Source organism: Camelus bactrianus, chromosome 18 (assembly GCF_048773025.1).
Source record: "Camelus bactrianus isolate YW-2024 breed Bactrian camel chromosome 18, ASM4877302v1, whole genome shotgun sequence".
Classification (NCBI taxonomy): Eukaryota; Metazoa; Chordata; class Mammalia; order Artiodactyla; family Camelidae; genus Camelus; species Camelus bactrianus.
In genome coordinates, this window is record NC_133556.1 from 10,713,618 (window position 1) to 10,735,839 (window position 22,222).

Consider the following 22,222-nt stretch of genomic DNA (forward strand, 5'->3'; position numbering starts at 1 on the left):
CGCATGCCCTAGGCTCGCGAGCGCGGCCAGCCCCCAGCCTTTTGCTTTCTACACACTCTACAACTGGGGAGGGGGCGGGGGAGGAGGGAGCCCGGCAGGCCACGTGATCCAGCTGGCCGGGGCCGCGGGGGCGGGAGCGCGCGCAGAGAGAGGCGCGGGTAGGGCGGTGCGCGTGCGCGCGGCGCGCGCGGGCGGGCGCGGGGCTGGGCTGAGGCGGGCGGCGGCGGTGGGCCGGCCGCGGAGGGGGAGGAGCGGGAGCTGAGCGAGGCGGGCGGGCGGGCGGAGGATGGGGCCGTGCCCGGGCTCCCGCTGCAGCCGCCCGGGGACACGCCGTGCACCCTCCGGCTTGGGGCTCTCGCGGCGGCGGCGGCGGCAGCGTTAGCGGCGGCGGCGAGAGCGGCGTTCTTGGCGCTTCCTAGCCGCGCTTCTCACTCAGGCTGGGCGAAGAGAAGAGGCGGCGGCGGCGGCACACCGGTGTCTCTCTCACTGGAGATTTCTTTCTGCTTTCCTCGTCGACTGACTCGCCCCCTCCCTTTTTTGAGGAAGGGTGACCTCTTCTCTGGGACTGGAAAAAATATTTTTTTGAGGAGGGGTGGGTGGGTGGCAGCGTCAGGGGCTGCTGCTTCTCTTCTTTCATCTCCCTCTCCTCCCCCCTCCGAGCCGAAAAGCAAACCCCACAACTGCTCCAGCATCCTCCTTCCCTTCCTCCACCTCCCTTCTTTTCCACCTCTTCCAGTTTCGCCCTCTCCCTTCTTAATTATTTCATTATTATGCTTCCCTCTCTGGGGGGTCTCGTCCCTCTCAGGTCGCTCGGAAGCCGTGGCCTCCCCTGGAAGCATTTCTTAAAATTTTTGGAGCCTGGGAGTGAGTTTTCTCTGAGGCGTGTGTGAGAGGCGGCGGGGGTGTTTTCCTGCGTGAGGGGCGGGTGAAGTTCACTGCCCCCACTTTCGCGCGACCTTTTCGGACCCGATTTGGAGTCGGGGGTACCAGGCGTTTTCGGGGGGCGGGGGGCGCGGCGGAGAATGGCCGCGGGGAGGGCTCCCCGGAGCCTCCCAGTCTCTTGATCAAAGCATTCCGCTATTCTGATTTATTGCCTGCTTGGTGAGTTATTTTTTTTTTTCCTCTAAAGGAGACCTGTGTGTTCAGCCATTACTTTGCTCGGCGCTGCTCACAGGAATCTCCGACCCTCGGTGCTGTGGGCAGCCCCGCACTTGGGCTCCCTGCCTCTCGCCCTCGCTCCCGTCCCTCCTCCCTCTCTCCGCCCCTTCCCCCTTTTCTTTCTCCTCTCTTTCTTCCCCTCTCTCCCTTCTTTCGGCCGCCGTCTCCCCCGCGCCCTCCTCGGGGCGGAGGGAAGCCGAGAAGGGGGAGGGAGGGGTTGGTGTCAATTTTTTTGTGCGGCCGCGGCCGGAGCCTGTGGCGGGCAGGCAGCGAGCGGGGAGACCCCGGCGCGGCAGAGCCATGGATGGCCCGACGCGGGGCCATGGACTCCGCAAAAAGCGGCGGTCGCGGTCGCAGCGAGACCGGGAGAGGCGCTCCCGGGGCGGGCTGGGGGCCGGCGCGGCCGGCGGCGGCGGGGCCGGCCGGACCCGGGCGCCCTCGCTCGCCTCCTCGTCGGGCTCCGACAAGGAAGACAATGGGAAGTCCCCGTCCTCCGCCCCGTCCCGGCCCAGACCCCCGCGGAGGAAGCGGAGAGAGTCCACCTCGGCCGAAGAGGACATCATTGATGGATTTGCCATGACCAGCTTTGTCACTTTTGAAGCGCTGGAGGTAAGGGGGACCCCCTCCCCCCGGTTTCCCTTTATAGGCACGACCCCCCCACCTCGGCTGCGCCTGGCTCTGCTGCCTCCCCCGCCGCGCTCTGGTCGGTCTGGCTGTATGTCTGTCTAGGCTGAGGTCTTATTGTTGGGGGGTAGTTGGGGGCGCGGGCAGACAGGCGGCAGGAGGGAATCGCCAAGCCGTGCCTGGTCTCTTGGTTTCCTCGTTCTCGCTCGGCTTCCCCCCTGCGCCCCCTCCCAGTACCCCCTCCACAGCAGATGGGCAGAAAGAAAGGGGTTCAGGCATCATAACAATGCGCCCCCCTCCACGGAGAGCTCTGCCCCTACTCCTTCCTCCTCTCCCTCCCCAATCATGGCTTCTTGGCTGGTGGAAGTCTCTTTTGCTGGGTTTGGGGCGCCTGTGGACGGTTCTCTGTGTGCTTTCTACAGAGCCATATGTCCGTGGTGTGTGTTTCTGTATAGTATAGACCTTTCCTGGGTGTCCTCGGGACCGGAGACTGATGGGGTTTTGTGGTTCTTTGCCCCCCTCCCCTGTCTTTTTTTTTTTTTTTCTCTTCTTTTCTTTTCTTTTTCCGTTTTTTGTTTTTTGGTTTTTTTTTTTTTTTTTTTTTTTTTTTTTTTTGGTGAAGCTGGGGAAGGGGGCGTTTTCTCTCGGTTGGGAGAAAGGAGGGAGGAGGGGAGAGAAGAGAGGAAAGGATGGAATATCTTTCTGTATTCCGTACTGGGGTCTACTACAGAAAGGGTTAATTGTAATATTATCTATACATATACACATGCACATGTGTGTGTACATGAGCAATTCAGTTAAAAGATGGAAAAAGGTACACCAAGGAGGACTGGTGTGAGGAAAGAATAAAATCCTTGCTGGTATCTGAAGGGCTTGTCACCCAATTGTCCCTCTCCTTTTCTTTTTTTTTTTTGTGTTTTCTTTTTCTTTCTGATTGGCTTTGTGTGTGTGTATATCTATGTGTGTCTTTCTTTATTCCTTGGGCACCTGCAGCGTTGATTTCCAAATGCACATTTTCTTGCCAGCTAACCGGCTCCTTGGGGTGGTGATGGTGGGGAGGTAGCGGGGGAGATTGTCTAGGGGTCGGGGGGGGGGGACTCTCTTTACCTGGACGGATCTGATTTGGTGCTGGCATCAGTCACTGGCTTCTATAAATGAAACCCCCTTTTTACCTCCCCCACCTTCCTCTCCCCACCCCCAACTCACCACACACACAGAGCGCTTTGAGATTCTGCGGAGTTGGTCTGCTTTCTTAAGCACAAAACCAAGATAGGAGTTGGTTTCTAGCCTCTCCTGCACCTGATGTGATGGTTTGAGGTTCCTGAAAGAAACTTTTCTCTTTCCCTTTGGTTTTTGTTGTTATTGTGGTATTGTTTGCAATGCTTAAGAACACGCTTTGTTAACGACAGCTTAAATCTCACATGCAGTAACTATACAGGTTTAGATTGCTCTGTGTGTGTGTGTGTGTCTGTGTGTGTGTGTTTGGGTGTCAAATTTAAATATTTTTAAAAAGGAAGCCTTCCTGTAAGCATTGTTCTTTTCTGTTTGAACTGCTTTTGGTTGGGTTGCTGGTGGTGATGGTGGTGGATGTTGGCCAGTGATTGGGGAGGAAGGGAGAGTGGTGGTCGTGGTGGTGGTGGTATTGGTGGCCATAGATTTTGATGTTAGTGATTGAATCAGTTATCTTTTGGTTCTAGAACTGGTGCTTTATTGGCTAAAATGGATCGTACACAATTTTTCTGAGTGTTGAGGCTCACCACTTATTAGGATAATTCTAACTGTGGCTTCAACTTTGCCAGGGTAGGAGAGTACTGCACAATGTGACCTCTTTCTCTCTGTCTCTCTTGCTTTAAAATAGCATTTGAAATGGCAGCATGTATCCTAATACGTGAATTAGAAAGTGCTGCCTAGAATTTGGTTTACCATTGCTATCAGGGGTTGGTTTAGGACAGTATTTGTAAGAGCTGCTTACACGTGGTTCTGCTAACTGCATGGTTATTCTGGGCTGCTTTGTGGCCCCTTTGAGTAAGTAAGCAAGAGGGGCCCGCAGATTCCCATGAGAATTTTTGAAAGGCAAGTAGAGATGAATAGATCATATGCAGTTGTTTTTTTATTGTTTTACTTTTAATAAGTATTTGGCTAGTCTTGTGACGTATATATCTATCCATTTGGCTTTTGAGAGAAAATGTGCCCATTGTAGTTTCTTTTGGATGTAAAAAAACTTACAATTTTAAAGAAGACCAAGTTCAAAGTGTACCATTAATACCATTCCTTTCCTTGCTGTGATTATTTTTCTGCTACTTTTCTAGATTCAAAACCCAGATTACTTTGGTTTGCTGAACATTACACTACCTTCATACCTGAATACCATTTGCACAACTTTGTGTGGGCATGAAGGTCTAACTTTTTTAAAACTTTCTTTAAAACTTTGAAGGAAAATACAAACATACACAAAAAGTACGGAGAACAGTATATAACAAACCCTAATATACCCATCACCCAGGTTCAAAACCTTCCAACTCATCAAGTCTCATCTATATCCCATTTACTCATTCTCCTCTCCCAGATGTGATATGAGAAATTTGTATGTATTTCTAGGTGGTAATAACTCAAAAAAGGTGGGGAGGCACCTAAATCACATAGTACTGTATCACATCTAGGTAAATTAACAACAGTTCCCTAATATCATCAAACAGCCTGTCAGTGTTCACACTTAGGAATCCCAATTTTTGTAGGAAAGCTGTAAATAAACTTTTCAGGTTAAAAACACACAGTGGGGAGTAAAAGTCATCATGTGTTTCTGGTTCTGTGGGACAGGATAGATTTGTTTGCTGCTTATCACATTTGTGTCCATGCTGGATGGTCAAACATATGTGTGTAGTGATCATTAAAATAAAACCTCTGGTGTCGCACTGTACTCAGTTTGGAAGATTTACTGAACTATCACTAAGAAGTGTGAGGGCTTATTAGAAAACAGGCAACTAAAGTATGAACTTAGACAGAAATGTATGTTACAGGAGTGCTTGTAAATGTTAAGAATTATTATAGATGCTAAGAGTTACCCTAAATACATACTCTGTTTTTGTGTCTAGTGTTTAGAAATGAAATTCGTTGTCACCATATATCAAGTTTGCTTGCTAGTATGATGTTATAAGAAATCAGAAATATTGGCTTACACAGTTAGGCTTTAAGCTTATGCAGTTTCAGAGCAGTAGCTAGCAAACTGTGGTGAAGTGTACTTTGGGTGTTAATGGACACACCATTTGACTCCATGATTTTGTTTTGAGTAGCTGATTTTGACTTCCCTTTTAAAAAAGAGGCTCTTAGTTCATAGTGAGATGTGGTGATATAAATTGTTTCAGACTAACCGTGGTTTTACTCGAAATACTGGAAGAAGAGTAAAAAGCTTGCCTCATGAGAAGCTGCATTTTTATGTGGATTATTTTTCACTATTGTTGGATTCTTAAAATGATGAAAGCTTTGGACATAGTTTGAGAGTCCCACACTTCACAGGCAGTGAAACTGGCTGAGGTAGTTTCATATTCTGCAGGGACACTTGTTTTGAGTAATTGTGCCCTGAAGTTCAAGTATGCAATTGTGAAGAGTCTCATGATAGAGGATAAGAGGGTAAGTGAGGAGGCTAAAGTTGAACATGGTGTTCTTTTCATTATACATTTGAGAAGCAGAATTACCACTTGGATATGGTATTATTTGTTTGGATAGTCTCTGAGTGAGAGCGATGTCATGATATGCCTCATGCCTCAGATACCATTCCTTACTAAAAAGTCATTTCCAGCAAACAAAGTATAAATGGGAATGTTGGGGTTGTAGTACTTTCAGTGTACCCTAATGTGCCAGATAATACTGCTTTTCTGTTGTTATTTGCATTTCATTCTGTGTAGTCTTGATTAGGAAGCCACGCGAGCACTGTGGCTGAAAATTTGACTTTGCAAATCCATTATTTTCTCCCTCACTCCACTGTTGTATACTGTATTCTTAGGGAAGTCTCATTTTGTACAATTGACTGAGGAAAGCAAAGATGAAATTGTGAATTAGCAGATCAGAGGCCAGTTGGAGCTTTGCAGGTTTGTGAAATTGAAGAAGACTAATTTCTGGTAGGTGGAAGATCAAACCAAGACTTTCATGTGGTCTTCATTTCCCAGCTCTGTTTCAGGACTTACCCACAGGTTGCTAATGTAAATAGGCTGCACAGAATTTGATGCCCTTACAACATACCAGGTTAGTAGGCTCTAATAACTTACTATGGTCAAATCTCACTTACTCAGTTGTTTAAAAAATGATAATCATGTTCCTTGTATCAGTCAGCAAATATTTATGGAGTGTTTGATATGTACAAGACACTAAAAAAAGTACAAAGAAACCTAAAATACATATAGCATCTTGAAGGAGTGTGTGGTTTAGTTGATAATTTAAGTCTAGCACCTATAAAATAATTTTGAAATAGTCACTCGAATGCCTAATACCAACTGTGTGTAATAGGCTTTCAGGAAAGGGATAGTGAGATAGGTCTGAAGTGTTTGAGAAGGCTTCCTGGAGAATATGGGGCCTGGAAAGTTGACGTGATTTGGAGTGAATGGGGGTTGGGGAAAGCATTCTAAGAAGAGAGATTGGTGAAGAAGGCACAGAAGCAAGATGAGTGATTAGGGTTAGGGACAAGGGCTGGCAGAAATGAAAACAAAATTGTGTAAGTAAAGACTGCTTGCTTGTTAGAGAGTCAGGAGACCAGTGGAGACCCACATTCAAGGCTTGACTGTCCTAACTAGTTAAGTGATTTGGGAGGACACTTCTTAAAAGCATCATTTTCTTTTTCCACTAGTTGAGAGGTTTAGAGTAGTTTTAGAGACAAGGTACCCACGCTGGAAGGGAACATAGTTCTCTGAATGGTCATAGATTGTGTTCCAGAGCAAAAAAAAAAAAAAAAAAGTGATCTATTCTCAGATAGTTTGGGAACTTGATAGGCTAGACAAAATTAAATGAGTGACTTGTTCGGCTAGAATTACGAGTCTTATATTATGTGTACATGAGTTTTGAATTATCAGAGAAGACATGATATGCCTTATTTCCCAACTTATTGGACCACAGGACACTTTCATTCTTGGCATTGTAATTCATAGTCCATAATCCAGTATGGGAAATGCTGGAACAGATCTCAAAGGTCTCTTCCAGATCTCATAACTTGATATTCTCTGAGTCTAGGGTGAGTGGGCTGATGATAGACAATTTGGAAAACCAGACAGAAGTTTGAAGTCAGAATGGAGGCTGCTGCTGAAGTGGGAGTGGTAAGGGGAGTGTGAGATGTAAATGATGATTAGTCCACTTCTCCCTTTTCCTGCCTGGTGTCAGCCCTTCAAGGAAGGTTGGAATCCTTTTTCTGCTGTTACACAGCCAAGGAAAGCTGTGGAGCTATGTTTTTGTTGCATTTTTCACTTTCTGTCTTGGGAAGTTTGGGATGATAGGACTAAGGAGCAAATGGGTCAGTTCCAGCATTTCACTTCTGATGGTGTACATAACTTTAGGATCTGAGATGTTCCTAAGTGGTGAGAAAGTGTGCAGGAAAGGAGGACTGTGAATACAGTGCTTGGTTATTAATTCAAATATTTTACTGTACTTACTGAATTTCAGCATTTCACTTTACAAGGCAGAGCATCACTTCAGGAGTATTTACGTGAGATGAGGTGGAAGATTGTGGGATGGTGATTCCATGTGCCTTGTGTTAGCTGTTGAGATGAACTATTTCAGATCTTTTTTTGGAAGTAGGCAGGGTATAAATGAATCAGTAAATTTAAAAGATGAATCACAAAATTAGTGATTAGCTTTGGATCCTTTCTGAGAGTGTTTTCCTCTAGCTTTCACCATTGAAAAAGGGTTAAAAAAGAGCATTTAACATCATTCAAGGAACATTGAAGATGATAAAGAGATTCTGAGACTCTTCTATACAACACTTCTATATGCTATCAAAAATAAATGGTGATTGTTTAGTTTGAGAGAATGTTAGGATTAGAAATAAGGTCCCCAAGCTGAAAAAATAATAGTTTGTGACCAGCTGTTAAAGAAAATTTAGGTTCTACTGGATGTAAGATCTGGAAGCCTTTGGAGAGAAGGTTTGTAGCAATTCTTGATGGAGGGGGTGTGTGCGTGCAGTGGGTGTACGGTGGGTTTGTATTTTTACATTTTATTTTATTTTACCCCTGTGCTGTAATACAGTAATACACTAAATGTAGACTAACTTTGTAAAAGTGCTTCATGCTATTTTTTTCCCTCAAGAAGCAACACTCTTTTCAGGGTTAGGATTAAATCCAATATTTTTTTGATACAGGAAAACGAACTTGGTGATGGGATAGCAGCTATTCATTTGAGAAAGTTCTGGGGAAAAAGAAAAGTCAGATTTAAAAGCTCTCAAATAATTGAAGTTTGGTAGGTCAGAATGGGAATTTGGTGAAACCCAAGACAGGAGAGAATCAAAACCAATTTAGGGACATTTAGCTGGGTCAGAACAGTTTTTCTTATATAATCTGTACCTGTTCTGTGAATAGATGAATGCAGTTTTTTTTTCTAGAAATGGGACAGAATTTAAGGCTGGTGAGACCCTAAATTTATGTTTCTTCTTACAAATCTGAACTGTGTTCTTCCTTCATTTCTTCTAATATGCCTGCAGGGTAGGGGGTATGCAGTTAGTACATACCTTTGTAAGGTCACAAAGATAGGTCCCTTTTAGGCTGTTAGTAACTGTGGGGTGGGGTGTGGTTTCCTTTGCTTGTTTAGGAAGAGACTAGGCAAGTACAGTCTCTGATCCCATCCTTTCCAAGGGCACTTACAGCCTGAAATCATTTGTATTGCTGTCATCTTTATCGGTGTTTATTTCATATACTAGTACATAAGTCAGTATCATCCTAGGATCCAGTAGATTCCCCCATCTGTCTGCCTCCCTCCTTCCCTCCTTCCCTCCTTTCATTCCTCCTCTCTTCCTTTACTGAGGTAGAGCTATCAAAATTATGAATGCGGTTAATAAAAGGTAATGGACTTAGGAAGTTCTGAATGAAATGTAGAAACTTTAAAATCCCAAAACTTCACTATTTGAACATTGTCAGTCTGTTTGAGGGACTCCAAAGTTAGCACTGTTGAGGGTAAATTGCTTGCCTCATTTTTCTGGGCTGTTATCAGCTCATTCTGATTTCTCATTCATATCTGAACTCTGGTTAGAGTTTGCCTGAACAAATACTGCAAATGACCAACTGCATACAAATATTTTTATATTTTGTCATTATGGCTTGCTACTGTACCTTGTGGTACTGGTGCCTCTGAGCCCTGGAAAACCTAAGTGCAGTAAAATGGAGTCACAAGAGGAGAAGGGAGAAGCTGCAGTTTTAAGTAAAGGAAAATGGCAAATGCAGGTTGGGATTCATTTTTGGTAGAAAGTCTTCAAATTGCAGGTCTGTGTGATTGCTATTAACTGAAGCATTTTGAAATGACCTGGGCTGGATACAGAAGCACAGGCTGTGAAGATAAACTGTGACTCTTGGTTATATGCGTGAAATCTGATACGTTTAGACTGAATCTGGGACGGGGTTTAAGTCAAAGCCAGGGTCAAGGTGTGATGATTCCTGAGGGATGTCAGGGAAGTCGTTTCCCTTGTCTCCACAACTACACCGCCCCACCCCCCAGCACAACACCAATCTACTACCCTCATTTTAGATTTCTGCAGAGTTTCTGATGGCAGGGATATTTTAGAGCTTGAAAAGAGGAATTAAGAGAGTATTGCAGTGATTTGGTAGTTATGCTGAAGTAGATTTTTTTAGGGGGGTTGTTTGCTAGGGTCTCTGTTCAATTATGCTTACTGGCTAGAGGTGGTTTAGTGAAAAGTTTTACATAGTTAAAAACTAGGGGGGAAAAACCCTAAGAGAATGAAGATGTAGATAGAACAATAGTTGAACATTAGATTATCACTTGTTTTCCAGCCAAATACTAGAAATCCCAGTGTTCCACCCATTCTCTCTGTACATGCTCTTTAGCAAAAATAGTGAAGGTCCTGGATTTTGCTGTTCTAAGAAATGATTTTATATAGTTCGGGTGAAATTATACTTTTCATTGGGGCAAGAAGAGAAACAAGCATTTGGTATTGTGCATTGCTACATATTGCAAAATTTGCTCCTTCCTCATTTGTTAGGCTGATTAGTTTGATTATCTGTGAAAATTACAGTTTTGAGATTAATGGACAGAGCTACCTCTTTAGAGGTATTAGCCTAAAGTTAGGACCTCAACTTTCTCAGAGCAGTCTGTTGATTTATTTCACTCTAGCCATTGTTGACTGATGTGCTTTCTAAGCCGGGAGTGGCATTAGAGGCACAGATGTTGTCTTTAGAAATGCTGTCGTTCTACCTCTCATTTTGCAAATGAAAACACAGCCCAGAGGGGTTAATTGTCCTGCTTAAGATCACACTGGGAGTTAGAGGCTCTCACTGTTATCCAATGAAACTAGGAGACTGCTTCTCCTTAGTACTTGTATTCCCAAGTACTGGGAACACTGGAATTTTTTCTAAACAAAAATAATACTACAAATGAGAATGATCACCCATGATTGTAAAGCTTCTCATGTTTTCCCAAGAAATGTTCTGATTATTACTATCAAAAACCTAAAGGCATTCTGCTTTCCCCCAGTAAATCATTGGCCTTTCTCTTCCAAGTCCATTAGGTGTTTTTGACACCCCCTCACCTTGGTAATGGGGATATAAAAAAAGAAATAAATATTAGTGTGTTGATAATGAGGGTTTCTTATCCTTGAATGTCCAATGGAAATATAAGATAATTATTTGGATATAAGGTGATCTTAATGTGGCCCCACTTGAAATTTTAACTTTTGTTTTTGATAGAATTTTTCCTGGCAATTCAGAGAGACTCAGAACAACTTACCAACACTGGTAGCAAAACATTTGAAACAAGTGAACTTTGGAGTATGGTTGAGTTGAAGACTCATACTTTTCTCCCATACCATACTTTTCTTCTACATTATGCTTTTCTTCTGAAGAAGAAAGACTGAAAATACTAAATCCACTTGACGTGTTGGCTAAGGCATCTTGCCTGTTTATTGCTGAACCAGAAAATTTATAACAACTGTTTGTCATGTGTGTATATTTATAGCCATTCATATAATGAAAAGAAGTTTTCATGAGATTGTAATAACATATCAAGATGGATGTAATTAAAACAGAAGCAGATTGACACCCTGAATTAAATGCAAACCATAAACCAGGATACCTGAGCACTGTGCCTTACATATTTGCTGCAAGGGGCAGTCAGCCAAATATGCAAATAAAAAGACATTGATGAATTTCCCTGGGTGTGTATGTGGTTGCAGAGAACCCAGCTATTTTATTAATCTTTTATCAAGCATTGTTTAAATTTGCAGCATCAAAGGAATGTATTAATTTGGCAGACCAAATAGCTTAGGACCAGAAAGTAGGAAATAATAAGGGGAAGACATGATTGATACACTGTCCTATAAATAACGCATGCAACTGACAGAGGGGCTGAGTAATCTTTAGATCTGTGCTTGATGTCATTAATGGAGTTGTTAAACCAGGATGTTTGAGTTGAACTTCAGTCAGAGAGGCTGCCTCCCATTTAAAATACAAGCATATCTCTGGTTACACACTGGACTGATATGTTGACAAAATTGGTGTAAATCAAATTTTTGTAAATTGGATCAAATGCACCAGGGGAATCTTACTGTGAAAAATATGAGGCTTTTTTTTTTTTTTTAAATCGAGTATGATACTCCTCCTCTCTGCAGGGAAGCTGGGATTTTAGTAGAGTGGATCTCTTTAGATGGGCATTTCTTGTCCTGAGACACTGTTGTGCATGTCTTCCCTGTGCTCCTGGAAGAAAGTGACTTAAGATTTGCATTTTCTCTTCAGGTTTTATACCTCACTTGCTTGGTGATTCTAGGAATAATTGGTGGTGATTTGAATAAGCCCGCATCGTTCAGATTTCAGAGGTTGGTTTTCAAGTGCTTGCTAAGGAGGGCTTGCGGCTATGAATATGGAATATGATTTCCATATCTGTTCCATTGGGGAGTCCAGACATGTCATAACCACTTCTGAGTCATGATTGTACGGAGACACCCTAGCTATAATTTTTTTTGTATGACACTTCAGTTTTAAAATTGTAAAGGTGCCAAATGCAGGGCTGTATTGTTATTAGAGAAGTCAGTGACATCTGTTATATCTTGTTAACCAGGGAAGGAAAATGCTTTAATCAAAACATCTAATTATGCCCTCTAAACTGATGAAAGATCTTTTGCTAAATTTTTGGAATTGGTCTTAATGGAAGAAACTGGCCTCTACAGGAACTGTGAAGTAAATTTACTCTTTTTATTTGAAAAATACTTACTGTTATCTGTGGTGACATAAGGGTGTTTTAATGTTGTCAAGTTGCTCTTATGCTCTTGAAATACAGCATAAGTCTTGAAAATAGATACTTTGAGAAGTTGTCTAAGCCAGCATGAAGTTTTTATTTTTGTCCTCCCTCTCACCCTCATAGCTTATGAAGCCCCAGAAAGAGTTTGTACTTCCAGCTGTGAGCCTTGGAAGATACATGGTGGCTGAGAGCCACCTGGGAGGGAGCAAATGATAATTACAGGTGAGAGGCTGGGGGGTAATTCAGCCTGTGTGCTGGGAGGTGTGATTTCACACCTGAGTGTTGAAACCTGCTGCATTAGACAGTTGTGTTATTTTAAAGTTAGTTTTATTAATCTAACGTAGAAATGGCCCAGCTTGTTTCAGGTCACCTTCAGTTGAAGGAAGATAACTGTTTTAAAATATTGAATATATAATATGATTCCAGAGATATTTCCTGTGTTTAAAAGTAGTTTCATATAATATCTGAAAGTATCAAACTCTGTGTTTAACTCAGCATATCTACAACACTTCTAACTCCCTTGTAAAAATTAAGTATTTTGGATCATTCAGACTTCAGACCTATCTAGTAAATCCATCCTTTATCTATATTTTAACCGAGAATTAATTTTATCTGCAGCAATTCTGTTTCCAGAATCACAGATAATAATACTAATAATAGTAATAATAATACATTTATTGATAATCTTAATGTTGGGATATGGATTAGGTCAGAGCAATGCTTTATTTCTTAGCTTTCAGAGTGTTTCACCTTTTTGAAATGATTTTCCATGGATTGAGATCTTAGGGACAACCTGAGGGAGGTTCTGAAGTGTTGACCATGACACAGACTACTCTGCTTTATTTGGGATCTGGTGTGAAGTTCAAGTGCTATTATTTTTTTCGTGGTCTGTTATATGCTCTGTCATGGCTTATTGTGTGTCACTTGGGAGTGTGACTGAAACCTTGGAAAAGAGAGAGCCAGAGTTATCTTTCTATATTTCTAATGTATTGTTTTATTTCCTGATATTCTTACTTTAGCCTCTCTACTCTCCTCGCATATATCCTTCCTTCTTTGGGTATTTGAGGCTCTCAAATTGTTGCTTCCTTCACTCAGTAATCCATGCATAGTGGGTGCTCAGTCGATGCTTATTTAGAGTTGACATATTTCCACAAAATTTCTGTGAAAGGACATTTTAGAAAAGGAGGCTACTATTTACTGAGTACTTACTCTTTGCCAGGCATTGTGTTTGGAATTTTGCATTCATTGTTTCATTAGAACTACACAGTGAAAAAAATGAATGATATTCCTGTTTTACAGTTGAAGACACAAGCTCAGGGAGGTACAGTCAATAATGTGCCCAAGGTCAGTACAGGAGAGGCAGGAAATGCAGCGGTTTCTGCCTGACCTGAAAGCTTGCTCTCCTCATCCCTTTCCACTCTTAATACAGATTCATTTTGTGAGAGAGTCTCAAATGGGTCTCTGGTAGACCACATTTATTTGTTCCTTGTTGCTGCTGAAAACTGTCTTGGTTACAAAGGATTTTCTAGCCACAATAATAGGATTTAGGGAGGGGAGAGTACCTCACCATCTTTTGGGAAGTTCTTTATTTTCTTTTTAAGAGCTGGAGCTTACCGTGGGTGGCTGCCACTCATACAGTACATCTGTGGCATATTTGTTGTTGGTTTAATTTTTTTTTTCCTTTCTCTCTCTGTCCTTTCACTGTTTTTCCCTGTATTAAAATCTAACCTTTTTCCAGGTCATATTGCTCAGGTAGATTAGCCTTTGTCACAGGCAAGGGCTCAGGCTCCTAATATTGAGAGTAACTGTGTGCCCTTCCCTGAACTAAATCCTTTCACAAAACTTACCTCACTGATTTCTTACAACAACCCCCTGGAACGGAAGTATAAATTTGGAGAAGGGACTGGCACCTTTTCAACAGGTCACTGTGTGTATAAGCTTATTTTCTACTATAGATTTCTAAGTATTTTGTCTGGTTTTAAACTATTCTAGGAGGTGGTATTTCTTGTGGCAAGCTACTTCACAGTAAAAGAGACCTTATTACTATTTTTTTTAAACTAATAGGTACTCAATTCTTTCTGGTGAAAGAAAATACTAATTAGTTGCTTGCTTTTCTTGATACTTTATCTTGAAGGTGACGAATAGTGCATTATTTCCTCTGTCATTATTTCCTTTCATTATTCTAAGCACATTTGCAAATTGTCCTCTCCCATTCCCCACTCCACCCTGTAGAGGTTTGTTTATGCTACAAAGGGTATGCTAATGAATGGGACTGTTAGATTTGCTTCTTAAGTAAATCTCAACTGTAATTAGAGTACTGTACATTCTTAAGTAGCCCCCTTCTCACCTCCTCTGGGCCAAGCTGGGCCTCCACACAGTTCATCCTTAAAATTTCAGGATTCAGACCTGACTGATGACTACCCCTCAAGGAGCAGTATAACAGACACATGCACACACGCAGTACCCTCACTGCATCTGAAATTTCGAAAGATTTTGGGTGAATGTGAAGATCAGTCAAAGTAAACTCTTCTCTGAAAAGTCTCTTTGTAAAGAGAAGGGGCAGTTTCTTGGAACTATCATACTCTGAGACCTGCAGTCTTGTCCTTCTCTCTCCAAGTATGTCAGTGAGCACAGTTATCTTTTTGCACATCCAAACTGGAAATACAGTATATTTCAGTTTTTAACTGAGTTTATGATTGTAGGGGAGACCCAAATCAAAGTGTGTCCTTTGAAATTTAACTATAACTATAAAAATCTGGTGTAATAGGAACCACATCTTTTAAGTCCAGAGTTTTGAAAGCGATCTTTTATACCTGAATTACATACAATTGTGCATTATGAGTTCTGTATTACTATAGAACTGTGTTACTCTAGGGCCTGTCCCAGATTGTAAGCACTAGGTAAGAACTGTGTGTTTTAAACTTTTCCTTGTGCTGTTCCTTGCCTCTTGGGTGGGCTCACAATAGGGTTATTAATTGTGATGTTTTCAATTAGGGCTGTTAGTGATGGGTGTCAGTTTCACTTCAGGGCAGTGGGTAACCTCTGTTTACTGTTTACAGATAAATATCACCTTAGCATTCCTGTAGATTTTTATATCAGCTGCCCATATTTCACCTGTACTCTTACTTCATTTAGTATGGTGTACCTGGGATTAAGGACACTGAAAAATATGTATGCTCAGGCTGATTTAGAAATTACATTGTTGAAATACAGCCCATATGGCCATTGTAAAATGGTTAGTGCTGCATATAATTGCCTTCCCAATGATGTGCTTTGTTATTACTTCCATCTTCCAAGAAGCATTCCTGTAGCATGCTGACAGCAATGGAATCATTAGAAAACATATGGATATGCAAAGGCATTAAATTGTCTTTAAAGATTAGATTACAGTGTTAGAGGATGGGTCACCACACTTTCAGTCAATAACTCTTGCTTAGTTCAGCACTGCTAGGCTGGATGATAGAGATTTGCAAAGTCCTGTTTACTTGTTTGCTGAGTATATTTCATATCTTTCTTGTAATTTTGAGAAAGTCTTCAGCTGTGCATAAGATCTCATCACAATATTGTAGTTAGCTGGCTTTTCTGGGGTTTTTCTCCCAACTGTTCATGCCTTGTGCACAGTTCTTCTCTAAGATATGATACTCCCTCTATGTGTGTTTTCCTGAATGTAAGTCTAAAGCAGGCTGAGACAGGAGGTCATTTAGATGTAAAAAGAGACTAAGTCATGGAATCAGGAAGTCGCCAGGTGGGTGCCATGTTGCCCGAATTTATGTTCTCCAGTGTATAACATCTGTCTCCATGTGGGTCCACTTACCACCTTAGAAGCAGTGAGAATTTTGCAGCCTAGGGATTCATTGGTAAATCTTAGAGGCCCAGGGACCATGTAAAAAGACATGGAAAGAGATCTCTGCTTCCCACAACCCCTCTACCCTGTGTGTGTGCGTGTGTGTGTGTGTGTTTGGCCATCTGGACATGCCTATTGTTTGGTTGTAGATATTTTAGGGATTCACCAGTTCTAAGACATGGTATGCTTTGAATTTTCAGGGTACTTTGTGTAGCTGCCAGTGAATAATAAGTGAAATCACAGAGTGGAAAGTCATTTATCAAATTGAATGTTTCTCTTTGGAGTCTAGCAGAAATAACATGAACTTGGAAACTTTCTGAGCAGTAAGTGACTTTAGAGATCATTTGGAGGGTGGTTTTGAGGCACCTCAGGGGATGCTGAGAAGGGAGGCCCTGACCTCATTCACCAGAACTCCACCTTAACCTGTTTTATATATTAAGGGTAAGATTCTCTTTGGGGAGAAAAAGGTATCTGAATTCTTCTTCTGTTTAATCTTTCAGTCAAGAAATAATTATTAGTTGCTTCTGTGTGCCAGGCAGGCACTGTTCTAGGCATAAGGGATGCTATAGTGAATAAGAGAATTAGATATCTGCTCTAATGGGGTTTATATTCCAGCAGGGGCAGGGCCATGATGTAAGTCATAAACAGAAACATAATGTGTTGAGTAGAGACAGGGTTTTTAAAAGTAGGTTAAGGATATGATAGTGAATTAGAATCTGTTATGTTGATGCAGATTTGCAGTTTTATAGAAGTGGTTTAGGTGAGGCCTCTTTGAGAAAGTGATATTTGAGCAGAAACGTGAAGGAAGTGAGGGAGCAAGCAAGGAGGATAGCCAGGGGCAGAACATTCAAGGGGAGGGGAGAGCAAGGGTGAAGGCTTTGAGGGAGGAGTGACTTGATATGTGAGTAATTGTAGGAGGTGATGATGGCTAAAAAGGAGTGAATGAGGAGGAAAGGGGCAGAAATGGGGGAGAGGGACTCCAGGAACTTTGACTTTTAAACCCAAGTGATTTGAGAAGTTTAAAAACAGCTGAGAACAACTGTCCAAAGCCTTCATTTCCCAACTGATGAAGTCTTTGAACTTTCCCCAAATCATCCACCTGGTGTTAGAGCAAAACCAGATCTGAAACTCTGTCATATTCCTTTATGGGAGCCTCCCATTTTACCTTGCTGCCAACATTCCAGGCCTTAGGAGCTATGGAGTATCTTTTTTGAGACCAGAAGATTTGTTTCTCCTCTCCTGTTTATGTGGATATGGTTCTCCCAAAAGACATGCTTCAAGAATATACAGAATTCCAGTACTCAGTCACTACAAATTTGAACTAGCTCTGTCCTTCAGTGCCAGAATCAACCACTGTTTTGGTAATAATTCTAATAACTACAGCAACAACAGCGATAATGACGGCTAACACTTACCGAAGGCTCACTGCATTTGATCGTCACTGAACCCAGAGCATTATCATATTCAGCCCTCACAACAACCCTGTAAAGTAGGTAACATTATTATCGTCATTTTAGAGATGATGAAACTGAGGTTCAGAGAAGTTAAATGGTCATGTCGCTAGAAAGTTGTAGAGCCAGAATTTGAGCCCAGACTGTCTAATTTCAGGGCCTGTACTGCCCCCCTGATGAAGAGGAGAGAGGTGGGTTTGTCTCTGGATTAATTTTCTCGTTGGAATATGCTCTCCCTACCCCATTTTAATAAGATGGTTCTAGAGCTGAGCCGTAGGTGTAATGCTGTCTTGTCACAACACACTTTGGTGTCTGCAAATGTTTGATTATATGAAGGATTTCACAGCCAGTCTGTCTTAGTCCTGGCAACTCTTCTGATTTTAGGTGGATTGTTGGTTAAGCAGATACCTTTTGGTCTTTCTGAACTGTATTTAACGGGAACACTTTTCAAGACCTGTACTGTGAAGTATATTACAGAATTCAGACTGGTGTTTTCAAGTCAGCAAACCCAAAAGGATTGGTCTTGATTTTTTTTCTCCCCAGTGGAGTAAAAGCCCCAGACACCATCAGTGCCAAAACTCCTTGGAATGTAAAATCAGTTTTTTACTAGTTGGGCTTTTTGAGGACCACAGCTTGCTTTAAAACACACTGGTATAAAAAATGTGTGTATATGTGTATATAGGGCTATACAATGTTATATAAATATGGAATGGTGTAAAGCATAATGTAACCAACACCCCCCACCCGCTTTAACAAACCTCAGCCCTTGACCATACGTTTCTTAATACTGGGCTATTTTCAGTGTGTATTGTCTGAGGAGGAAGCAAGACAACTGTAAGCCTTAGAGCAGGGGATTCTCAAACCTAGCTGCACATTAGAATCCCCTGGGGAACTTTAAAAAAGTCACCATATCCATGCTAGGGTGGAGGGAGCTCCCACCCTATCAGCAGAACTTTTAAAAGCACCCCATGGGACTGGGTTGTGCAGTCACGGTACAGAGCCTCTTCTGAAGGAGGATGTGTCAGTTTTTCTTCAGTGGGTTTTCTCAGATGTCCAGTACCAACCCATGTATTTGGAGAGCTGTACTCCTAAGCTTAATTTTTCATTTTCTCTGTCAAACTTTAATGTGGTCTGCTCTCTAAGATTTTGAAGAGTAATGTCCCGGGACGCTACTCTCCCTCCATAACTGAGAAAAACTTGAGATAACATTTATGTATTTGTTAAAAAGCATTTTAGAGATTAGGAAGGAGGCAATAGAAATTCAGAAAGGTTTAGAAAGACTGAGAAATTCAGAGGTGTTGGGAGCTTCTGTTGGAAATGTTTGGGATGAGCTGAAAGTTGTTACAAAATTACCATAGAAGTCAGTGAGGACATAGGGTTTCATCTTGAAAAGCTGGAGTTGCACAGACCTTTAGAGGAAGGCTCTGAGCTGTTGGATGATAGTTGAGGACTTTTTTGGCCTGACTCACAGCTTTATCAGTAAGATGCAGGGTAAGATGTGCGTGACCACCAGACTGGCCAGTTCTCTCTGGATACATCTGAGATGGTGACATCCTTCAGAAGTACTGTCAATTCTTTTTTTTTTTTTAATTTTCTTTGTTGGAGGAGGTAATCTGGTTTATTTGTTTGCTTCTTTGTTTATTCTTAGAGGAGGTACTCGGGATTGAACCCGGGACCACATGCATGCTAAGCGTGTGTTCTACCACTTGAGCTATACCCTCCGCCTGTACTGTCAATTCTTAATTACGCAGGGCCTGATTTTCTGCTGTGGGCCTTAGTTCCTTGGGGTACTCACTCCCCTCCTGCCCACTCTTCCATTCATTTTGATGTCATACTGTTTGGTATGTCTAACAGAGAAAAAGGTGTGATGGGGCTGTGAAAGTTCTAGGGGACCCATTAGGCAAAGTGGTTTTCCCTCATTTTGCTTAAATTAAGTTTTTAGGTTCTGAGGATTTTTTTAATAGTTAAGTTTTTTAAAATTGAAATATAGGCAGTTTATAATGTGTCAATTTCTAGTGTACAACATACTGTTTCAGTCATACATATGCTTCTGAAGATTTTGATTACAAATGCTTTCACGAATGTATTTCTTCAAGGGAGATTTAAGTGTTGGGGCGCTGAAGTTTGCAGGGACTTTTATAATCAGTTGAATTTTATTAACAACTTAACATGATGGGAACGAAATAGATGTACAGCTTAAGGTTCAAGTTTAGAGAAGATGCTGGGGAAATAATGATACTCAATTCTCTTTCTGCTTCAAGTGGAATCCCCTAATCCACCTGTGTGCTCATAAATTTGAGGGAAAGGAAAGCAGAAAAGGAAAGATTATTTCTAGGACTCTATACTGGGCCAGGCTATCAGGCTACTTTCACTGGGAAGACTTAATCAGAAGTGAAGCTTAAGTCTGTCACAGTCTTCACGGCAGTCAGGGGATTGGGCACTGATGAATACTACTGGATCCCCAAATAGAGGGAATGCATTAGACATGATGCTTAGAGTCAGTCAGTAAAATAGATCGTGAGAAGAAAATGTCAAGTTTGAGTGAAAAAAAAGTACTGAAAAAGAAATTTTACAGCTTTTGGGTTATGTGGAGGAAGAAACCAGTGGTTGGTATGATTTCCTTCCTGGATCATCATCTTCACCAGGTATGGTTGTTGACTAAAGAAGGAAAACTAAATTCTATCATGTAAAAAAACTCTTTATACTGTAAGCTCTTTAAAAAGAATTGTTTATGATAGTAAAGCAAATAAATTTTTTTCCTTCAGCTTTTGGATTACTAAAGTAGACTGACTTTTTGACTTAAGTGTGTGAAGGGGTGGGTGGGAAATGAGATTTTTTGTTGTTGTTGTTGTTATTGTTGTTCAGAGGGTAGAGCACTTTCTCTTTCCTAGGTTAGGCTTTCCTGGTGGGTTCAGACATCTGTGGGTCCTTGGGGACTGTGTGTCTAGGTAAATAGAGATTATAGTACTTGTGTACCAGCCCAAATCAACAGGTTTTGGAATAGGGCAGAGATTTCTGAGGGTTCACGGAAGTGAACCAGTTTTGCACCAAAACTCATGTAGAGATACGAGATCTTTTTGTTTCTCCTTTGATTAGAAAGGACATGAAGGTACTTAATTGTTCATCAATTTTATCTCCACCACTAGCTTAGTATTGATGTATTCAATAATTGTAATGAGAACTAGTAAAATTTACTGAGTGCTTGCTATGTGCCAGGTATTGTTCTAATTGCTTAAATCAATTCATGTAATCCTCACACACTGGTCCTGTGAGGTAGGCGCTGCTTGGATCTCTATTTTGTAGGAGAGGAAACAGCTAGAGTTTACACCCAAGGTCACACAGTGTGTAAGTGGCAAACCCTATACATTCTGACCTCAGAGCCTGACTTGAACCACTGCACCGTAGAACAAATCAATGCTTAAGAGTTTTATACTGATACTGTTTTAATCGGGCTTTTTACCCATTCTTAATCCCTCCTCACTTCTGTGCATGTTTTCAGAGGTGATGTTACACTCCTTAGGCTGTCTCCTTATTACAGATGAGAAAACAGAGATCTAGAAAATTATGTTAGGTAGCTGAACTGTAGGACCTAGTGAGTTTAGTGGTAGGACAGTGATGTGGAACCCAAGTTTCCTAATATATAGGTCACTGCTTTTCCCACTGCACTGTACTGCTTCCATTAATTTTTTTAAACTGAACTAAAAATTTATAAATTTGTGTCACTCCTGTGGATGAACTAAATTAAAATAGGTAAGGACTGTGTGATTTTGCCCTAGGGAGTAGGGTGGTAGGCATTTTAGAAAGTAACATTTGCCTGTGGGGTTATCTGACCTACTCCCGAGGACATCTTTCTAGTATTTGGTAGGTTTACTTAAAAGTGGAAAGTATTTAGAGGAAATATAAGAGCCGTCTTCATACTTGGATTTTGCATGATTTGAAGATTTCTGAAAGGGCAAGTGTGTTGTTTTTTTTTAATTTTTTCTTTTCTTTTTTTAGATTTAAATTGGAGGTTAAATTTAAAAAAATCTAAATGAGAGGGGGAAAAGGCCTAAAATGCAAGCCTCGTTTAGCTACATTTCCTTGTCCGGCAAATAGGACTCTAAATGAGGGTGGAAAGAACCACCTTGATTCTTGGGGTTTGGCTTTTTGTTTTTGTTTGTTTTTTCTTTTGGTCCTGTGATTCCTTTTGTTGTAACCTCTTTCCTTGGCTAATGCTTTGTTTAAAAACAAGTGCTCTGGTATTCTAAAACAAATTATCCAGCAGGCTCCCTGATTGTGCTCTCAGATAAAAGACTCCGGGGTAGTACTCTTTCTATCTTTGAATTGCAGTTGCCTTTGCATGCCCAAAAGCAAAATTCAGCTTACTGTAGAGCTTGCAACCCAGATTAATGTGGTTATCTAAAAGTAGAGGATATAAATTTGAAAGGGGAAATGTGGATTGGGTTTAACCCTTCAAAGCCCTCTAATGGGAAACTTATAATGGGTAGTAGAGTTTTGTCTGGGGTGAGAAACTGGGCTTCAGTTTGTTTTTGAGTTTTTTTGCTGAATGACTTTGGTTGTGTCATTAACATCTGGAAATCTAAAAACTCAACGACACAGTAATGATAATGGTGAGAATAGGGGCAGGCTCCCAGACTGTGCAGTGGAGAAAGCTCATGTTTAGATTTTGCCAATGACCCTGAATCCCACGTAGCCACAAACTAGTGATTTG

General features: G+C 41.6%; 1 protein-coding gene across 5 annotated transcripts in view; it reads left to right on the plus strand.

The window, feature by feature from the left end:
- Positions 1-249: 249 nt before the first annotated feature.
- AUTS2 (activator of transcription and developmental regulator AUTS2) overlaps positions 250-22,222 on the plus strand; it is a 1,021,698-nt gene continuing 999,725 nt past the window's right edge. For 4 of the 5 annotated variants that reach the window (XM_074345970.1, XM_074345974.1, XM_074345973.1 and 1 more), the window contains exon 1: positions 250-1,767. In XM_074345970.1, coding sequence (XP_074202071.1) covers positions 1,459-1,767 — 309 coding nt within the window. In that variant the 5' untranslated portion in view covers positions 250-1,458. The remainder of the gene's footprint in view (positions 1,768-22,222) is intronic. The other variant, XM_010972553.3, reaches the window with a different exon arrangement.